Source organism: Solanum verrucosum, unplaced genomic scaffold (assembly GCF_900185275.1).
Source record: "Solanum verrucosum unplaced genomic scaffold, falcon-dt-bn FXZP01000101.1, whole genome shotgun sequence".
Classification (NCBI taxonomy): Eukaryota; Viridiplantae; Streptophyta; class Magnoliopsida; order Solanales; family Solanaceae; genus Solanum; species Solanum verrucosum.
The window spans coordinates 483842-505835 of NW_026020111.1; the positions used below are offsets into that span (position 1 = coordinate 483842).

At 30.5% G+C, this 21994-nt stretch overlaps 1 protein-coding gene across 2 annotated transcripts; it reads right to left on the reverse strand.

Moving 5' to 3' along the window:
* Positions 1-233: 233 nt before the first annotated feature.
* LOC125825518 (probable pectate lyase 8) lies at positions 234-3794 on the reverse strand. Of its 2 annotated transcripts, none has more exons than XM_049504843.1 (6): positions 3706-3794; positions 3478-3531; positions 2932-3006; positions 999-1745; positions 773-911; positions 234-597 (listed from the first exon to the last, which is right to left on the reverse strand). In XM_049504843.1, the coding sequence occupies exons 1-6, from the start codon at positions 3789-3791 to the stop codon at positions 379-381; spliced, it is 1320 nt and encodes a 439-aa protein (XP_049360800.1). In that variant the 5' UTR covers positions 3792-3794; the 3' UTR covers positions 234-378. The 2 variants fall into 2 exon arrangements, with proteins under 2 accessions (XP_049360800.1, XP_049360801.1); XM_049504844.1 differs by having other exon boundaries at positions 2932-3000; positions 3706-3791.
* Between the last annotated feature and the right edge of the window lie 18200 nt (positions 3795-21994).

Genomic DNA, 21994 nt, shown 5'->3' on the forward strand with positions numbered 1-21994 from the left:
CTGAATGCTCCTATCAACCGTAAGCAAGACAAGTAGAAGGTGATCAAGATTTTAAGCAAACGTGGTAGAAGAGAAAGGGAATGACTAAGGAGAAATATGATGTGTAGGGTACAACACTTCAACACCTGCTCCACAGATCCTCTGAGTTAAAATTTTCTCGTTGAGGCAGGGCGGGGTTGAGTGTTGCTACATTAGACAGATGGAACACTAGACAAGAGGGGTTCGAATCATTTTAATGTATAAAAGAAACATATGTATCTTGCTGGTGAGGCGTTTAGGAAGGGATGCAAGGTAAAGAAGGTATAAAATTGGCTAGATTACACGACAATTTCACCGGACAGGTAAAGGTAATGTGTGGTTGTGTCAATGTATTAGACATTAACATTGGTAGCCCCTGCGACATGAAAGTGCACCAGCATTTGAAGTAAGAGTGCCAACCAGGGAAGAGGCCTTTGCTGCTAAGCTTGAAGCCCTAGCATAGCTGGCTGCAGCGCCATGTCCAGATGGCGTAAAGAAGGCTCCATTAAGCATAAGGTCTCCCTCTGATCTCCAGTTCCAATGCTTCCACACATCTGATTGCTCCACTCTATGTGTCACCTGCCAACCAAAAAGTCCTTGCTTTAGAGTCCAAAATGAATCATTTAAAGCTCCGATTTATAGTCCATAGTATGAGTTCCACCAAACTTAGCAACAGATTAACCTTAGTCATTAGTGTTATACTTAATTAACTAATTACCCCCAAAAAGAGAAGAAGCAAAAGACTGAAATTAACCTGTTTGGCAAAAGGGTTGGCCGGGGCGAGATATCTGTTGCCTTGGCTGTTAATCGTAGGAGAAGCGCTGCCACCAATGGCATACATCTCCCAATGTGTATAGTCATTGTTCACCACATGAAAATAACCATGTCTACACCTGCATATCAATCAATTGGTAATCCTTTTTAGCACAAGAATTTACAGAGAACAAAAATGTTAAAAAGTGGAACAAAACAAACATTACCTTGGCATTCTCTGAATGAGACCCTCACCAAAATGGTTGTAAGCAATAGTCACCTGCATAATCTTATCTCTAACATAGGAGTCGCTGTGGCCTAATAACATCACCTCATTATGGTGTGTAAAATAATTGTTGGAGATGGTAATTGCAGTGGATCCCATGATAGCATCGATTAGGCCATCAGCACAGTTGGCAAGAGAGTTGTGATCAACCCAAATATGGCTAGACCCAAAAATGGAAATGCCATCTCCATCAGCAATTGTCCTCCATCCAAAGTGACTCGGTGAACTACGTACCATGGCGTTACCAGTTGGCTTACAATCATGAATATTGATGCCATGTATAATAATATTAGTAACAAATTGGACAGTAATACAAGCCCCATTGGCAATATGAACATTGACACCACGTCCATCAATTGTCTTGAAACTATTCATAATTAGCTCTTGTTTAAGTGTAATAACCATATCCCGTTTAAACACTATCCACAACGGTCTGTCCTGAATTACAGCATGACGAAGTGTTCCAGGTCTGGGATTTACAGGGTCGTCATCATTTGGGTCAGTGACAACATAGTACTTGCCATCACGGCCACCAATAGCATTACGTCCGAAACCAATAGCACAGTCTGCTAGGCGCTTGCGGTTACGTTGCCAATTACGGTCACAACGCCAACAATCGTCAATAGGATTTCCAGTTCCACATGAGAAAAAACCCAATTTCCTCCTCTCTGTACTATTCCTAATGCTCCTGTATAATCAACAATTTAATTTAGCTCTGTTCACATGATTAAAGTTAGCAAGTCGCTGAGAAAAATAAAAAAATTGGCTGATTAGACATATATGAACAAATTTAGTAATGCCTTTGAGGTGAAGTAGTTAGTTATTAAAGTGATACAAGTGGGGATGGGGAATACGGTCATTACGGAACTGGTACCTCTTTCCGTTTGCCTTGTGCAATTAATAAATCTATAAGGTGGGCTGATAAATGCATCTATAATGTCGGTAGGGTAATCTTTATTAAAATACAAGTGTCATTTATATGGGCATGTGTATGTCAGTTCAGCCAGCTGCTGGATCTTTGGATTTACTGGTGTGAGCTCAGATCTGATCGCTCATTCACTTTGCCACAAAATACAAGTGCAAGTACAATATACTATTTGGCTAATCTTTAATGGTTAGCTAAATCAGGTCACGTGAAGCAAATAGGGGACCTGTGATTTAAGATAAAGAGGGTGATTGAAAGATAAGTTAACACAAAACTGAACCAACAATGTGCTTGGTATGTAAAGCTACTTCCAACATAATCCATAGATAACATGAAAGAAAAAGACACATGAAACATAGCAAAATGTGCGGATCTGACAACAAAGACCATGTGAAAACAAAAAGGAGATACTACAACATAACATGGCCTTGCTAATCAATGATTAAATTCTCCAAAAAGGTATTTCGAGTTCCCTACTAATACCGGATTGGATGCCTGCCTATATTATAAAGTACTCCTATCACATAACTCGAAGCAAATATTTAAACTGAATTTTCTGATTAACTTAATAACAGGATTAGTTTAATTAATCGGGCTCATAAAAGCTGACTTAGGGCGGTTGGCACATTGCATGTGCGATATATTCTTTACTGTCAGTAATGAATCAAACAAGAGAATTGACAGGGGATGAATTTGGTGAAAAAATGAGTAGGTGGGGAGGGGTAAATGGTGTAGTAACTGGGGCAATGCATTTAATTTTGTGTGTTGATGATGTATATGGATCATGTGAGGGGTTAATTACTTCTAGTACAGTTCATTTATGTAAGCACATGAATGCAGATAGGTAAAGGGAATAGGGAAAATAAATATAGAATATTCATTGGGAATTTTTTAATACTAGTGATGAAATATTAGCATTCTGATGATAGAAAAAGCAGAGAGAACTTACATGTCTACCATTGAAACCACCTTTTCTGGATCATCTACAGCATGTTCATGGTTTGGTACATTTTCTTCACTTAAACTGCAAATTTGAAATAGAAAATTGAATGTTGGGAACAGAACCATCGAAATTGAGCCTTGATTTGCTAATATAAAATGAAAAGTATAGATAATGAATTCAACGCCCAATTTCAGGCAAAATGAAAAGAATTCTGTAAAATTATGTCTTGGATCGGACTCACACTCCAAAAGCTAGCATTAACCATCAATATGAGACTTTTTTCATTCTTTAACAAATTCAATGCTGCATATGACGGTGAAGGAGCAAATCGTTATTGGGCAAATTATTTGCTCTAATTTAGAGTCACTGATCGTAGGGGTTTTTTAACAGAATTATAGAACCAATTTTTTTCCTGATCCAATCTATACGATCAGGATTGTGTTTTGGGATGCACATTAAAACTTACCAATACTACATGCACAGCTATATCATATGAAGAGCAAATCAAATGGTATTTAATAAGGAGATGTTAAACGAATATCAAAAATCTACCTATTCGCCATTGTCAAGTTCTTTAAGCTCTGGAATTGCTCTGCTTCTTCAGCACTGAAAATGAAAAAAAAAAGTACATCAATGAGCAAATCATAATAATTTCGCTATTCACGCGAACTAATCAGAAACAGAGTCGTTCATGTAACACACTCGAATTCAGAAATTCAAGTTGTTTGCTTCGACATTGTCAAAAATAAGCTTATGAATCAATGGAAAGGGTTCAATTACCTGTGACCGGGAGTGACATTGATGACTAGTAGCATCACAAGTAGCAATGCAGAAAGAGAAAGATAGGATCTCCAATAAATTGCCATTGGAGAGATGAAAAGCAGAGCTCTCTCTGTAGAAATGTGAGTGAAATTGAGTAGAGAAAAAGGTTGAATGGAAGAAACGTTTTTATAGGAGAAATAAGAGAGAGGAGATAGCGGGAAGTGCTAGTGCTACTCTGTAGTTGCCCAACTTTGACATTCTTCTCATTAGACTTAACACCCGGTTTACTATATTTGTTTAACTCGTTTCAAATAAGTTGTGTTATTAGTTTGGACACAGACGTTTTTAAGTTAAATATTTTTTAAGCAGAGCGTTTTGGTTAATTCAAAAAGTGTTTATAAGCATTTAATTTTAAGTTAAAATGAGTCATAAGTTAGAATTTCTAACTTATAATTTTTTGTTTATAAATCAAACATTAAAGATAATTAGTAATTAAATAAAGAATTCTGAAATTTGTGGTCTAAAATATTCCGTTGTCATTTGTATGAACATAATTTCATTAAGAGTAAATAAGAAATTTTAAAGTTAAATTATTTTAATTATAGAAATGTGATATTCTTTTGAGGGCAAAAGAGAAAAGTATTTCATATATATATTTTACTTGATTGTAGATATAACTAATTTTGAGATAAATTAATATTTTAAATTTTATGTTATTTTATCATACCTAAGAACAGGATAAATTAGTCTACGAATTATAATCACAAGAGTATAATCCACCCCTAATTGTATAAGGATTTATTTTGTTAATTTTTGTACTACCCAACTGTCATTTTGAAGATAAACAAAAATGAATATTTTTTACTTTATTCACATACGGTAAGGAATCATTTGGTTATAACGGTTAGGACATTAATTATAATATTAAATTTGACATTGTGGCTATCTACCATTTAATTATTGAAATTTATTTAATATCAATATAAATTTTACATCAAAATTTTTAGTATCATCTATTTCATATAGAATATGTTTTAAGATAACCTTAATAATAATCAAAATATAAAAAGAAAAAGGTTGGGATAACTCTTCCTTATTTGGAGAAGCCTAACTAATAATAACAAGGTGTGTTGTGTGATTTCTTTGTATCTTAAAATAGTCTGAGAAAGTGCTATAACGATTTTCCAAAAATGTGAGTTTAATTTAAATATACAGTAACCATTTATAAAAGTTTATAATATTGGTATACTTTAACTTTTTGAAGAAGATTACTTGAAAATAAAATTGTTAATTTCATAATTATAAGTGGTTTTCTATACTTTTATAGGTTTACTTGTACTGTAAAAATAAATTATTACACCATCAAATATGTAAAAAGTTAAATTTCCTAAATATTAATTTGAGAAAAGGAATTATAGCAACATCTTCTTATACCTAATTAAACTGCCACCGACTCACACGTGTGAAGTTGCGTCGGTTACTCACGTACCACACTTTTTCTTTAATTTTCTTCCTCTTTCTCTAAGTATTAAATTCAACTACCTATATATGGTTTTAGCTAATTTATTCACCGCATATGTGGGACCACCTTTTCAACCTCACTAATTTATGGGCACGTTTGGAAAGCCAAGAGGGAATTGATTTATAGTTCGAACAATATTTCTATCAAATTTATTAAATTTTATCGGACGTTAAAATAATTTCATAATTTATCGCTTTTTCTCCTCCTTTTTCTTTTGTTCGCTCTTCCTCTCTACCTTTTTTTTTTTTGCTATGTAATTGATTTCGTATTGTTATTGAAAAGTGCCTATTTAAAATATAATTATATTATACACATATCTCTATTCACAGATACTTGTATTTAAATAATTATATCATAAATTTGATACTAGGTAGATGTATTTTATGCATACATACACCAGGGGCGGCTCAACATAATCGGAGGCCTAAAGCGAAATCTTAATTAGAGACCTAAAATCTAAATAAACTTCACATGCATTTATTTAAAATTTATTTTTCTTACATTTTTAAATGCAAAGTATTACCTAATATATATTTTTATATATAAATGATTTATTCGATTTCTTTTTCATTTATTAGTTTTAAATAAGATTTTATTAATTCAACGTTGAAAAATATTATTTTACTCGGGCAATCATTATATGAATTGTTAACATAGTTCTACAAGTAATAAGTTGACAAATTTCAAATAAATATAATAGTTAGAACCATAGCTTTGATGAAGTTGATAATTTGGTTACCCCACATTTTACTATGGTTGTTGTAATGCTTGAAAATCTAAGAAGAAATGGAAAAAGAATTTACAATTCAATTTGTTCAACACTTTTCGACTATTAATTGATATTTTTGACAAAATATTACTCTAACTTATCAACAATTTAAAGAAGAGAGTGTAAAAGGAGTTAAAAAGAAAATAATGTGAGTATTAGTAGAGAGAGTGTAAGAAAATAAAACAATATTTTCTTGATTTCTTCTATTTGAATGGGGTTGAAGAGAATAAAATAATAATTTTAAATATATACTTTTTATCATAAATATTTAATGTTTCTCTTTAAAAAATTAACACATAATTTATTCTTGGTAAAAATTGAGGCCCCCTAAAATTGGGGGCCTAAGGCCAATGCCTTATTTTTGTATACATAGAGCCGGCCCTGACATACACTGAATATATATAAGCGTCTTCTCAATCATATCTATAATTATGCACAGATATACTAGATATATACACAGAAATTGGGATGGCAATGGAGTGGGGCGGGGTGTGTTGAGCTTAACCCGCCAATTTTTTAACCCATTTCCGCATAACTACTAATTTTTTTCATTTTCAACCCGCCCCGCATAGACTCACCCTGTATGAACCCGCCCCGCATAATTCTTTTAATATTTTCTTTTTCTAGTTAAGTTTGATACTGAAATAAAATTCATAAAAATAAATTTGTTTTCTTCAATAAGTTATACTAATTTAATATATAATAACTTAAAATTTATTTTTTTAGAGGTCATTGGGAAACAAGTAAGAAATGTATTTTTTTTTATTATTATTGAACCATTTTCATTTACTATCTTGAATATTTTTTATTTTATTTTTTTACACTCTTAAATATTTTAGTAGCTTTAAAGAAATTATCTTAATAAATAAATAATGTTCTATCACTCTTATAACAAGTAAAAGTTAAAATTAAGTTTGGATCCGCATAAAACCACATATACCCACAACCCCCCCCCCCCCCCTTCCGCATTAGTTTTTTAAAAAAATCACTTCTACCTGCCCGCATCCCTCCCGTCCCGCACAACCTTAAACCGCCCCCGCTCTTCCCCGCATAGTCTTAAACTCATCCCGCTCTACATCTGTCCTGCCCCATTGCCATCCCTACACAGTAATATTGGATATATCAATGTATTTTTATGTTAAATATATGAAATTGCTATTAAAATATTGGATGCAATCGATATACACAGAGAGACGAGATATAGTGTACCTAAAGGCAAATACAATGTACCTACAAGATATATGATTATTGAACTATCGATGCATTAAGTAATTAGCACATATAGTGCGCTCTATGAACGTTGCCGATTTAACGTTGAAAAATTTACATATTTTGGACTATGAAAAAAGTCTCAACAATTCACGTGTATGGACTGAAGGGGAGTATTATATGTCGTATATATGTAGGGTTGCTCACGGGTTGATTTGGATCGGTTATTGGTCAAAATCAAAACCAAATCAGTTTAATCAATTTTTAAATTATTACTCCCTTTGTTTCAATTTGTTTGGCTTATTTTAACTTGTCACAGAGTTAAAGAAATAACAAAAAAAAAATTGAATCTCGTGGTCTTAAATTAAAAATGTGTCAAATGTATAAAAATGTCCTTATATCTTATGGTCTTAAACATGTCATGTGAAAAGTTGAAACTAAAAAATTACTAAAAATAGAAAGGATCATTCTTTATAAACAAAAATAAAAAGAAAGTAGGTCAAACAAATTGAACTGAGATATAAAATCAAATCAAACCAAATAAAATATATATTTATTCATTTTGTTATTATCGATCTTGATATTATTTGGTTTTATTATTAATTATATACAAAAAATTTAAAAATGATTCATTTAAAAAGGAAAAAAAAAACGTCTCATTTTAATTTTTTTTAAAAAGTTAAAACAATTAACATGACAGAACTTCATATCACCAAATTTATTAATATTAACAAGGCTCCAAAAGTAACCACTTTTAACCTAAATAAGGAAGAAACATCGACACTTGCTCCTAGCCAGAATTGGAGTTTATCATAGGTAGGGGTGTTCACGGGTTGGTTTGGGTCGGTTATTGGTCAAAACTAAAATTAAATCAATTTAATCGGTTTTAAAATTATCAAAACCAAACCAAATATAATATACATTTATCGGTTTGGTTGTTTTCGGTTTTGGTTTGGTTTGGTTCGGTTATTAACTATACATAAAAATAAAAGAAACAATTCATTCAAAACGTGAAAAAAGTGACAACAATCCATTCAAACGAAAAAATAGTTAGAATGATTGGCATTACAGAACTTTGGATCATTGAATTTACTGAATAAAACTTCAAATTCACTATTTTGGCGTAGAAGGGAGAGACAATGACATTTTCAGTCCCACAATGAATTTCCATAGACACTCATATACATGAAAACAATAAGAAAAATGTTCTCACCTTGGACATTTTTTCTTTCATAAGTAAATCTAAATTATAAATAAATTTTGATGAAACATATATAAAATCTTTAAAATTGTTTATGAATATAATATATTATGTATGTATAATAATAAAATTTATGTATATAACATGTTGGTTCGGTTCGGTTATTTGTTCGATTTTTTCCGAACAAAATCATAACCAAACCAATGACTATCGGTTCTTAACAATCTAAAACCAAACCAAACCAAAACTCAAATTAAATCGGTTCATTTAATCGATTTGGTTTGTTTTTTCGGTTTGAATCGGTTTTTATCCAAACCATGAACACCCCTAGTCATAGGTATCCATATATCTAAAACAAACAAGATCAATGCTCTTTTCTTAAAATTTTTAAATTTATTTTTATAAATAAATTTTGATGAAAATATCTATAAGATATTTAAAATTGTTCTTAAACAATAATATGATATATACATATATATAATTCGTTGATTCAATTAATCTATCTCAAACAATAAAATGATATATACATATATAATTCGTTGATTCAATTAATCTATCTCAAACAATAAAATGATATATACATATATAATTCGTTGATTCAATTAATTATCTTAAACAATAATATATATATATATATATATATATATAACAAAATCAATATAAATTAAATATATATAAAAATCAAACTAAATTAAATTATTTATTTGATATATTTGATTCGATTTTTTTATATGTATAAAATTATGGCAAGCAAAAAGTTTTGATGAGAGGGTGTAAACGGAAATATGTATGTGTTGTGTTGTTACATACTGTAATTTAATAAAGTTTTTACTATTTTTGTTTCAAATATTTTTTTTGTCTATTTTAATTTGACTTGAAGTTCTAAAAAACAAAGATATCTTTGAATTTTGTAATCTAAAAAATAAAAATATATTTAATTATTTATTTTTGTAATCTTAAATATATGGAAAAAATTAGATGACTGTCGAAAAAGAAAAAGTACATTTTTTAAAAGAATAAATTAAAAAAATAAGATAAATAAATTAAAGCAAATAATATTAATAACTGAAATTATCTCACTCGCGGATGACGGTGCCGTTTTGATACGTGGACACGTTTCCATGTGGAAGATGTTGACGAGTTTGGCGGACCCCGTACGCATTGTCTGTGATATTCATTCCTTCACTTAAAATTTTCTTGGTCTATCGACACGTGTCCGGTAGTATAGGCTTTTTTTTCACCTGGTGTCTGAGATCCACGTTGGTGTTTGACTAACTTCGGATTCGTGTTGAAAAATTTATATTGAAGATAAATCGCTCTATAATAAAGATGACTTCGTATTCAAGGACATTCGAACTTGAGACCTCTAGATAAGGATGAATGAGTACTATCTATTCCATCACAATCCTTGTTAATCCGTAGCAATGACGGATCCATGAATTCCATTAAGGGGGTAGAAATTAAAAAAGTAGTGCCTAAAATTTGAACTTGAAACTTTAAGGTGAGTTTTAAAATCCTCAACCACCAAGATTATCTCTAATCATACGTTCAGGAGGTTCAAAATCAATTTATAGACATAATTTTTTTTAAAAAAATCTTATATATACAATGTAATTTTTTACCAAGTTCGAGTGAATCCCTCAATTACCTTTGGTCCGCCTTTGGTCACTCGGTAGTATAGGCTTTTACACGAGGTTGCCAGCCCTCTAAGTAACCGGTTCCCCCGGTGAAAGTCCGTACACATTTGTTCATTTCGTTAATCATGATTAGGGAAATATGATTAGCTGGATTTGGATTCTTACCGTTCATTTTATGATCATTGAAGCATATAAGATGTCAAGGGCTTTCATCTCTTTCATTACAAATATGAGATAATAGTGCAAATAGGGGCGGAGCTAGAAATCTTAATGCAAGTTTAATCTAGCCTATTAACTTATAGTATTATTTTTGTCAAGAAATCCATTAATATGTATATATACTAAATTTATCAAAAATTGAAAAACATAACCTTTACGTTAAAACTGTTTGGGGGGAATAAGATTATTTCATAACAATGAGAGTAATATCAGGCCAACAATTTAACGAAAGACAAACTTACATAGAACGTTGTTCGGACAAATTTCTAAAAATTGTTGATCTTAAAAAGTTTTTTTTTTTTTTTTTTTGTCAAAATAACTTACCAGAGAAATACTTTTTGAAGAGGAACCTTGTGTATGTCCAATTTATTTCATAAGTGCTTCTTTTAGTAAAAATAAAAAAGAAAAAAAAAAGAATTTGTGTTTGATCCAGAAATATTTTTAAGTGTTAAATTAAAAAGAAGAAGATATACTTAAGGTTCACTTTACAAAGGAAAAGGCATAAGTATTTCTTAGCTATATTCGAAATTTCAGAAACACATTTTATTTATGGGGTTTTACTATATTCAAAAGTTAGTTGGATTGAAATGGGTTGAGTTGAAATGGATAAAAATACGGGTCATAACTTATACTCAATTTTTACTAAATTTTGAATATTTAATAAAATTATTATTTTTCTTTATTATGACCATGTATAACATATCAAATAAAAAAATATTTTAAAAAAAATATTTTGACAAGATTTTTCATGAATTAATTTAAATAAAATATCAGCCCTTTTTTTTTTTATAAATTAAAATAAATTGAGATAATGATAGGAGGTCATGTAACTAGTCCAAACTTAAGTAAACAAGTGAATTAGATTTTCATCGGCTAATTTTACGAATTCTAATATCGGCTACCTTCATGAATGATATTCCCCCACATTTTAAGTTCAGCCTTTTGGAAAAGTTGGAGAATATATTTATATTTTCTTCATAGTTGCTTATTAAAGACAGAGAACAATCTCCCCATGCATATCCATTAAAAAGTTTCATTATTATTTCTCAAGTCAACAGCACTGCAAAACTAGGAGCCCATTTATATACCCATGAACCTAGGAAGCAACACTTTTGGAAATCACAAATTTCTAATAACACGTATGTGTGGACATTTTTAATGAATTTATAACCTAAAAATAAAGTAACATAAGTATAAGTAGAAATGAAGTTGGAGACCTTTTCTATTCATCGAGCAAAGTATTAAAAACATTATTAAATTTGATGTGAATTATTATTTTTATTTCTAAACTATCGATTGACTTAAAAACATTCATTTATCTTACTAACTAAACTTAAATACAATCTTGTAACATGTCTTAAATACCCCCTAACTGAAATTTTCTATTTTTTTTATTTTCATTTTAATATATATTTTTTCCATTGTCATTTATATAATACACACTAAAAATCAAAATATGTCTCAGACGCCGTCATATAGCAATAATATAACATGTGGAGTAATCCCATTGACCACCAAGTGAGATCACTAAACATTGATCGTGACAGCATTTTAAGACCGTAATTTTTGCAACAAAATTGATTTAATAGTAATTATTGACAAAGTATTGACCATGTTAAGAGAAACATGAAAACATTATGCTTAACATGATCGAATAAATATAATTGTTATCTGAAATTATGAATTTATACATAATCAACGCAATTTAATTCGATGTAAGAGCCAGGAGGTTACGTTACTTATATGATTTTTCAATTTAGTAATTTGAAATTAAGGAGGAAAAGTCAGATGGTTAATTAGGCACAAATTAAGGAGGATTTAGAGGTCAACAACCAATATACTCGATGCTGAATTTCTTATGGAGTGATTTACGGTGTTTTTAAAAAAGAGCAAATGCATTCCAACTCAACTAGACCAAAGTCAGCATAAACTTACTTGTTTGTTTATCTGTTTTGACTCATATATTTTATTTTTTTTAGTCTCTATAAAAAAATGCACATTTATATATTAAATAACAATTTAACCTTAAAATATCTATTTTAACACTTAATGAAATGATTCATACAAATTTTTATCATTCATTTCAGATTACAAATTTTAATTTTTTTTCTTTTATTTTTAAACTTCTTACCGAATCAAACTAATTTACGTAAATAAATTATTTGGCTGTCATGTCCCAAAACTTGACTAGTAGCTATTCAAAAGTCCGGAGCCAAAAGGACAAAAAAAATTGTCAAAAACTCCAAAAGGGCACATCAATTTTTTTTAAAACCAAAAGGGCAAAATCGCTCCTGACGAAGCGATTTCCCTCTGACACAATGACAAAAAGCAGCGATTTTGTTAAAAAAAAAAAAAATTATTAAAAATCGCTGCTAGGGCAGCAATTTTGTAATTTTTTTTTTTAAAATCACTGCCGGAAATCAGAAAAAAAAATTTCCTTACACATCGCTGCAAGGGTAGCGTTTTTCATGCCTAGTGCTATTATTTTCATGCCTATTGTTAATTATTAATAATATAAAAATGATAAACAAGACGGACAGTATACTCAATAAAATTGTTGAAGCATGAGGAAAATTGAATTATATATCATAAATAATAATAAAAGAATATTAAATTTTACTGTTGTCGTACGATTTTCAGGAGCGATTTTCTTCTGACAAAAGTTGTCGTACGATTAAAAAAAATAAAAATCGCTGCTAAGATCGCTGCCTTAGCAGCGATTTTCTCAAAAAAATAATAATCTTTTTTTCTTGATTTTGGTTAAGAATTTTAAAAAAAAAAGTTTTTTTTTTCAAATTTAATATTCTTTTATTATTATTATTTATGATATATAATTCAATTTTCATCATGCTTCAACAATTTTCTTGAGTATACTGTCCGTCTTGGTTATTATTTTTATATTATTAATAATTAACAATAAGCATGAAAATAATAGCACTAGACATGAAAAACGCTGCCCTTGCAGCGATGTGTAAGGAAAAAAAAATTATGATTTAAAATCGCTGCCACAGCAGCATTTTTAATTAAAAATATATTATTATTTTTTAGCAGCGATTTTTAATTAAAAAAATTTATAAAAAAACTTTTACCAAAGGGTAGTGATTTTGTCATTGTGTCAGAGGAAAATCGCTTCGTCATGAGCGATTTTTCCCTTTTGGTTTTAAAAAAATTTGATCTGCCCTTTTGAAATTTTTGACAATTTTTTTTACCCTTTTGACTTCGGACTCAGCTATTCAATTCTTCCACATTGTAGCTTTCAATACCTTTCGTAGTTGGAGTTTTTGATGCCTACTTTTCTCTTGTTTTTTAGTCTGTTTGCCTTTTTCTGAGATATTCTCATATTTGGTGCCTAATGGAAGGTAAAAGGGGTCCCTATACATTCCTCTCCTGCCACGGACAACTACTTCTTCACACATTTATTTATAAAGTAGTCCCTCCTTTTCTATTCATATTTAACATTATATGTTATGAAATAATAATTTTAAAAAAAACTTTTGTTGATAGCATGGAAAGTGTTGTCACAACCTTTTTTTTATTATTGAGCTGTCAATAATATATATAAGAATCTCGAAAATCAAAAAATGCTATATAAAATGAGACAGAGGGAGTAATATTTATCTAGATAACTAGGCATGATTTCCACTTAATACATTTTTATAGGTGGATTTGGGATGTATACTCTGCTCTTTCCTACAAACGGTACATTCATAATTTTCAAAAGAAAAATTTGGACAAGCCAACGACAAAGTCTTATCTTTTCCGGACTTCGGGGCCACATTTTAGGCAGCTTAATTAGGATGTTTAATTTGTGTGTTTCTTTTTCGGCCGGTGAAAAAGCAAAAGTCTCAAAATCAAGTTTAACGTAAATTAATTATATATATATATATATATACACACACACGTAAACAATAACTTTAATCATACATATCGTGAATATTCTAGGTAGCTCTGTATCGGAATTTATCTTTTTACTTTCTCAATGTTAATATGCATGAAATGCATGGCAACACAACAAATTCTAGACCGAATTTCAATTCTTTGCATAAGCAATCATAAGTAACTCTAAAATCATTCAATAATGAAGGTAGGAAAGTGATTGTGTTACCAGGCTTTGTCAAACCTGTTAAACTCTTATCTTATTTTTTCTTCATTATTTACTTTGTGTGTGATTGTCTACTAGTTAATCCACGATTTTTTCAGAATAATTTACAATTATTAACTTATGCATGATGCATTGTTATTTCAATCTCTAACATACACATCATATATATGTCACTACAACAAAAATAACTTTTAACGGCAATAAATAAACACATTAATAAAGAGTGTTAAAGTCTTTACCTGCATTAGTTAAGTGTCATTAGATATATATATCAATCACTATCAAAGCAGAACATAAAAAGGTAATGACTAACTTCTTTAGTTGATGTTACAGTTGATAAATGAAAGATAAATTGTACTCTCATAATAAATAATGAGATTTGATTTAGGAATTATTTGGACAAATCATCAGTAGTTTAGTTGTTGAAATTGACCCAATTTAGAAAAGTTAGGTCAATTGAAAGTGAAGAAAATCATATTTTTCTTGAAAGATCAGTTCATATTCCATCTCACATTTTAGTTTTTCATTTTTCACTAGTAAATACTTGCATCAAAATTTATGTAAGCCTGATGCTAATTATTAAGTAGATTTGTTTTATTTCTCCTCATTTAATTTAAAGATATGTATCCAATACATTTTCCAGAAAAAGAAAAAGGTGAGGGGTGTTTGGTAATCGTTAAATATTTATCCATGTTAGGTGTTTATTTCAAATAAATTAATTCAACCTAAACAGTTAAAATTAAGTAAAAGTGAGAATCTTAATCATGATTAATGAAGTGATAATTAATGAATGAATGAAAAATATCATTCTTGCATTAATGGTTTGGTATAAACTTGCATCCGCTACGAATAAAATTTTATCTCGAAAGTCCATTTATTGTGGAAGATAGATTACTCATTTACTAAAGCAATGACGAATGATAGTATTACATATCATCGTTGAAAAGATTCTCTAAAAAGTACTTAAGGGTGTAGTAATTAATAAAATGAGGGCAAAAATTATGAGATGCCATGTTTAAATCCTAACAAAGATAAAAATAATATGATTGGAGAATAACATAATTAGATAAATATATTGATTAACTTTCACTATACTTTTAAATAATTATTTAATCACTCATCATTTAAAAGTTTCCTACCAGATTTCCCCTCTCCCTCGTGATGATGGTACTAGAGGCAATTGATGAATGTATCCGTGCATATTTGATACTAGATACATGTATTTTAGATAGGGATACACTAGATATAATGTCTGAATCAAGATACATACATTGTATTCAATACGGAATGCACAACATATTGGATACTTGATACAATATTGAATGAAGTTGATATACAATATATCGGATGAAATTGATTTTAGATACATAGATACATGAAATTGATATACACAAATACATGAAATAAGATACAGAAAAGGAGAGGGAGAGAGGCGGGCTAGAGAGTCAATGTATCCAACATACATGTGAATCACACTTTAAATATAATATACCTAAAATAAATTACACCAATCTATCCCGTGTGTATTTTAAATACATATATCCGATCAAATACATGAATCCAAAACAATAAACTAGCAAAAAGATATAATTTTAAAAATTATTATTTCGACGAATAATTAGCATCAATAATAATATTATTTATGTTGTTTCTCAAATATATTTTTTAATCTACCTAAACTTTGATATATTTATAACGTAGGACACAAATGCTATGAGAAACAAATTAGGCGTTTTGGTCTGACAAAGCACTTCACGATCGATGGATATTTTGAAAAAGTTGATTAATCTGTTTATATATATTTAAACAGACACCAAGATATTTTATCTTCTATCACCCAAGAATATAAAATTCGATATCCTTATTTATTTACTTGATAGATATTATTTCTTTAGTAAACTGAAATTCAATTAAAATAATATTACTCCTATTATGTTGTTTCATTCATTGCTTGCCATCTGTGCATTAATTAGAGAGAATCTTATATTTGGCCGCCCAAACTCTATTTATTTATGAGATTTACACAACCTTAATAATTTTCACGTGCTAACCTCACATGGATAGCATCTTAATGCTTAATCAAAGTTATCACAATCTGGACCTTGTGATTTTCATTAGTATTACCAATATAGTATATGCATTAACAAAAATAATTAGTTTTGTTGACTAATACTATCTTAATTAAAACATTTTGCGAATATTCCTTGTTCCAAATGTCTTAAGTAGTCTTCAATAAATAATTTAAAAAAACATGCAGCCGATACAGTGTTTCTAGAAAGATTAGGATTAGCCATTAATTAAACTAGGTAGAATATATTTCATTAAGAGAAATTAACATCTTTTATTTTCATATATTTATCGATATTTATGCATATCAATCTAATTGACGTTTCAAGCCATTTTATTGTTGTTATAGTGAGATTGTATTATATATGTACATTGATATTTGACATTTAGATCTCATTTAACTGTTATATGGAAAAGTATGAAAAAAATTAGTTTAATGATGGTATGTATCAATAAGAAGACATGTACTTGTTCATAAAAAATAATAGTAAAAATAGAAAGAGTATTAGTTTAAAAAGGCAAACATTAGTAACATTTACTTGTAAAGATAGGATCATAATTGATGGACACGATTTAAATATAATTTTTTTTCTTTTAGATATTTGTACTTAAAATTTACTACGTGCTACCATAAATATTTTAATATTTTATTTTACACATAATATATTTATTACAAAATAGTATTAAACAAGTGTACAACTATATTTAATAAATTTCACTATTGCTATAGAAAAGTAAAATACATAATATGAAAAATTGGTTCGGAAGAAAACCAGGTCATTATACTGAAATATTGTTACAATTTAGTATTAGTTTAAGGCGGATGTTTTCGTTGTTTCACTTTCAATCTCCAGGACATGAAACAAGCAACACGTTATGTTGAAACTCCAATTAAGGAGATAAATAATTTTATTTTTTGAAGTCAAACAATATAAATGAGTAGTAATTATTAAGCTAAGGGCATTATTAAGCTTAATGACTAGCTAGTGAAATTCCAAATGTTTAATTACTAAATGATGAGGTAAAATAAAAGAGACAGCACTAAAATCAAATTAAATGTGGAGATCAAACTAGAAGCATTAGGGATGAAATTAATTTAGTGCGCCATTCTTTTCCATATTATTAGTCTTCCACTACACCAAGAAAAAAAAACATTATGGATTTTAGACTATTTATCAGCCTGTCTTTATAAGACATATATTGAGTGGTTGATATTTCCAAAATTGTTTCAAATTCCTTGATGATATTAATGTCTAATGTTTAATTACCTTGAGTGGTGATAAAATAAGTCCTCCACTTAAAAGGGGAAAATAAAATAATATATTCTGCTACGAAGGGGAATAGGGGAGGGGATTACAATGCAAAGAATCAAATCCTCGCCTACGAGATGAAAGTTTAGTAGCCAACCAATTAAGCTGCTCCCCTTGTCCATAATTACCTGTCCACTTTTGAATTGACACACATATTAAGAAAATAATTATTGACATAGTGAGTTTACCATTTTACCCCTATTTATTATAAAGTTGATGAATTAAAAACTTAGGATTTTCAAGAAGTTCTACTTTTTTCAAAGTAATTAATTGATGGTATAATAAGTTAAAAAAAGTGTCCTTTCTTGATTTGTCAAAATGGACAAGTAATTAGAGACAACTAAAAAGAAAAAGTGGACAAGTAATTAGAGATAGAGGGAGTACTAGGGTGTGTTTGGTACGTAGAAAATATTTTTCAATTTTCTCAGATTTGATAGGTCAAAATATTTTCTCTAGGAAAACAAGTTCCTTTAAAATGAGGAAAATAACATCGAAATAGAAAAAACAACAAGTTTCATAAGTGACATTTCAAGTTCATTATCTCCTCCTTATGTCCCACCCAATGTTTTAAAAGGCGGGGGCGTGAGGCGAGACGTTTTATGCAGTAGGAGGCGAGATGTAAGCACCGAGACACACGACGTAAGTCTTATGGATCTATGAGGCATAGTCTCATGCATATTCGATTTTATATTTTCATTACTAAAAAAAAAGTAAAAGTAAAACTTTCAATTATTTTACAAATAAATTTTATTAAATAACCTATAATATATATAATAAAATATTATGATTTTTATTTGAGATATGTATTAATCACCAATAATGAAGAAACAAAGTATTACAATTACTATTTGAGAAATATCATTACACCAATAATAAAAATATTATTTAAAGCAAAAAAAGGTTTTAAAAAAATGCCCAGAGCATACGTTTTTACGATTGGAGCTTACGCCCCAAACTCTAGGACTTACGCCTTACATTTGCGCCCCTGTGCATTTTTGGTGCGCCCCGCCCCGAGACTCGCTCGGGACTCACCCTGAGACTCACTTAGGACTCGCCCCAAAAAGCATTTTTTAAAACCCTGGTCCCACCCAACGGCTACATCTTGATCATCCCTCGCCACCCCAACCCCCACTCTCCACCTTATCCCATCTCCATAATATTTTGTTAGATTACATATAAATTAATATCATAAGGATTATATCTTTTGCTTACTTATCGAGCACTAGAAATTAAATAAGTAATAAAACCACTTACTATTATTTTTCAAGAAAACGTTTTCTTAGTGCCAAACACGCCCTAAGATTCTCCAACATATAAATATTATTATCAAGTTTAATACTAAAAATTAAAATATCATAGAAAAAGATAACATCATGTACACTACATGACTATTCTTCGTACGATCATGTATTATCACCAACTTATATAGTACTTAATATTGAATAATTAAACACCAAAATTGTTTTGGAAAATAACTTTCCAAGGTAAAATATATTATACAATATACATAGACTTTTTTCGAATTCCCTCTCCTTAGAGTCAGGTAACTTTCAAGCCTTCTCTATCGATGCGGAGTTCCTTAAAATACCAATCATGCATGCCTATACTATAACCATACTAGTCTTGAATTATTCTTTTAAATTAATCTTGAAAAACTGGATGAATTTTATCATATGATCCAATTAGGATATGTTATGTCAACATTTCTTAATTTTATCTTTCAGTTTTAGAAAATAAGGAGACATCCGATCCATTAAATTGATTAATAACAACTAATTTTAGCTCACATGGGCTTCCTACTAAGAATTATCTGGCATATAATTGCTAACACAACCCTCCATGTGAGACTCTATTTGGTTCAACGTTAATTAATTATTTCTGTCCTTTAATCTCCATGATCGATCATATCATTAATTAAGTCTAACATAAACTAATAAATAAATTTTAAAAAACATAATTTTTGTGGAAAAGGTGCAGTTTGTTCATACTTAAATGTATTATTAAATATTAAATTAAAATGATGAGTTGAAAAAAAAAGTACTAAAAATGAGGAAAAAGAAACCCTCACTACAATTGAAGAATTGGCAACAGGTAAACAGTAAAAAACGCTCTCTACTAAAAACCCTACCGCCGTCAACAATATTTTGTCTCCGGTAATCATGGCCGCCACGACCATAGGCCAACCTCCTCCTGAGGTCGGCCTAATATCGTCTGCGTCTGGAGGTACATATGCTGAAAAGTTGAAACCAAAATCAGTCCATCATCAATCTATCCCGCTGAAACCAATCACCTATCTACATGGTGAGCCACAAGTAATCTGGGAGCATGAGGAGGTGAATTAGATGATTGTTAATGAAAATCCTGAATATGCAGTAATTGAGAAGTTTTCCTCTGGCTGGCCAGAGATATAGGATTTGAGAAAACTCATCCCCAAGCAATGCGAGTTAAAGGGAGAGTGTAACATTGGATTATTGAGTAATTGACATGTGCTGATCAAGGCGACATTATTAGAAGATTATGTTAATTTGCTTTCAAATCCTTCTTTTTACATTACTCAAAACAATTGGTCATATCCTATGAGAACGTTAAAGTGGAATCCACTGTTTAATCTGGAAGAGGAAACCTCAACAGCGATCGCTTGGATTTCCTTTCTTGCTCTTCCACCAAAAAATTTTGGTAAGGAAGCAGTGTTCTCATTAGCAGCAGTAGTGGGGAAGCCCTTACAAGTCGATATGGCTACGAAAAATCAGACGAGGCCAAGCTGCGCCAGAGTAAAGGTGGAAGTGGATTTGTTAAGGGAGTTCCCTAAACGAATTAAAATTGAAATCAAGATGCAGAATAAGGAATTGGTGGAGAAGTGGGTTAAAATCAAATATGATTATGTACCGAAGTATTGTCAGACGTGTATGATTCAAGGGCATAATGAAGAGCAATGTTATGTTGTACATCCAGAATTACATCAATTTAAAGAGGAGGACAAAAAGGTAGAAGAAAGTAAAGAGGATGGCAAAGGGAAGGACACACTGGTGCACGTTGAAGATAAGCGTAAAGGGGATGGTTTCGTGGAACCAAGGTGTAAAAATTGGGTGGAGGAAGAAACAAAGATACTCAACAAGTGTGGAATGGAGTGGGTATAATAACAGAAAACAAATTTAACTTGTTGAACACTGGAGAGGCAGATCAAAGTCTGAACCATGAAAAGTTACAGACAAATGATGAGGAGATAGAGAAGGAGCGTGAACAGCCAAAGGAAACACCACATGAAATCTAAGGAAGCACTCCAACAAAGCAGTCGCGCAACTACACGAAAGGCACAAAGGAAATAGGAAGGGCAGTAAGTAGTGAACATACAATTAGTGAGGTCCGAAGTAGGGATCAACATGCTGCTCCTAAGAATTTACAAAGAGATATCAATGGTGAAGAGTCGATGACTAAGAATACAGGTGCAGGTGGAAGACTTACGAAAGGGAGAGAATGTAATCCACGAAATTTGTTTACAGCAGATTATGGAGAGGCGAGGGACAACTGTTACGAGAAGGGAGAAATCCCCAAAAGGCCAGATTTAATAGATGAAGAAGATGAAGTAATGCAGCATAAAAAAGATATAGAAGAGAATGAGGACATGGAGTATAATATTCAACAGATCAGTAAGGCTGGTGATTTTTCCCCACGACATACAAACAGTTTGAAATATGGGGCGAGAAAAGGTAGACCAGTAATTTCATTACAGGTTAAAAGAAGGAGCAGCAGGGATAGGGGTTTTAGCGTTGATCAATGATTGGAAAAATGATTTTTTGGAACATCAGATCCATTAATACTCAAAAATCTTTTGAGAGGTTATTGTATTTGAATAATAGACATCATTACTCATCTATAGCTCTAATGGAACCCTTTCGCAATCTATCAGAGTTAGAACAATATAAAATGAGGCTTGGTTTTGATAAGCGGAAGTAAACCAAAATGGAAAAATATGGTGTTTTTGGAAATATGATTAGGAGGGCAACATTATTTTGGACACAATGCAACAGGTTACTTTACAATTCAAAAAGCAAGATAAGGAATTTAAGATTTCAGTGGTGTATGCTAGGTGTAATGCAATGGAGAGACTGGAATTGTGGGAGGAGTTAGAAAGCATTGTGGAGAATGTACAGTTCCCCTGGGTCATTGGTGGAGATTTTAATGTTATTCTAAATGAGGAGGAAAAAATGGGAGGGTTGGAGTTCACTATAAATGAAGCTATTGACTTTGCTTCATTCATTAGTAGTAATGCT

Excerpts from the sequence above, each read along its gene's own strand:
- LOC125825518 (XM_049504843.1), bottom strand. The coding sequence starts at position 3,791 with ATGGCAATTTATTGGAGATCCTATCTTTCTCTTTCTGCATTGCTACTT. Across the intron at positions 1,746-2,931 it reads GTGGTTTCAATGGTAGACAT|GAGCATTAGGAATAGTACAG; the intron begins GTAAGTTCTCTC and ends TTGATTATACAG. Across the intron at positions 598-772 it reads CCAACCCTTTTGCCAAACAG|GTGACACATAGAGTGGAGCA; the intron begins GTTAATTTCAGT and ends TTTGGTTGGCAG.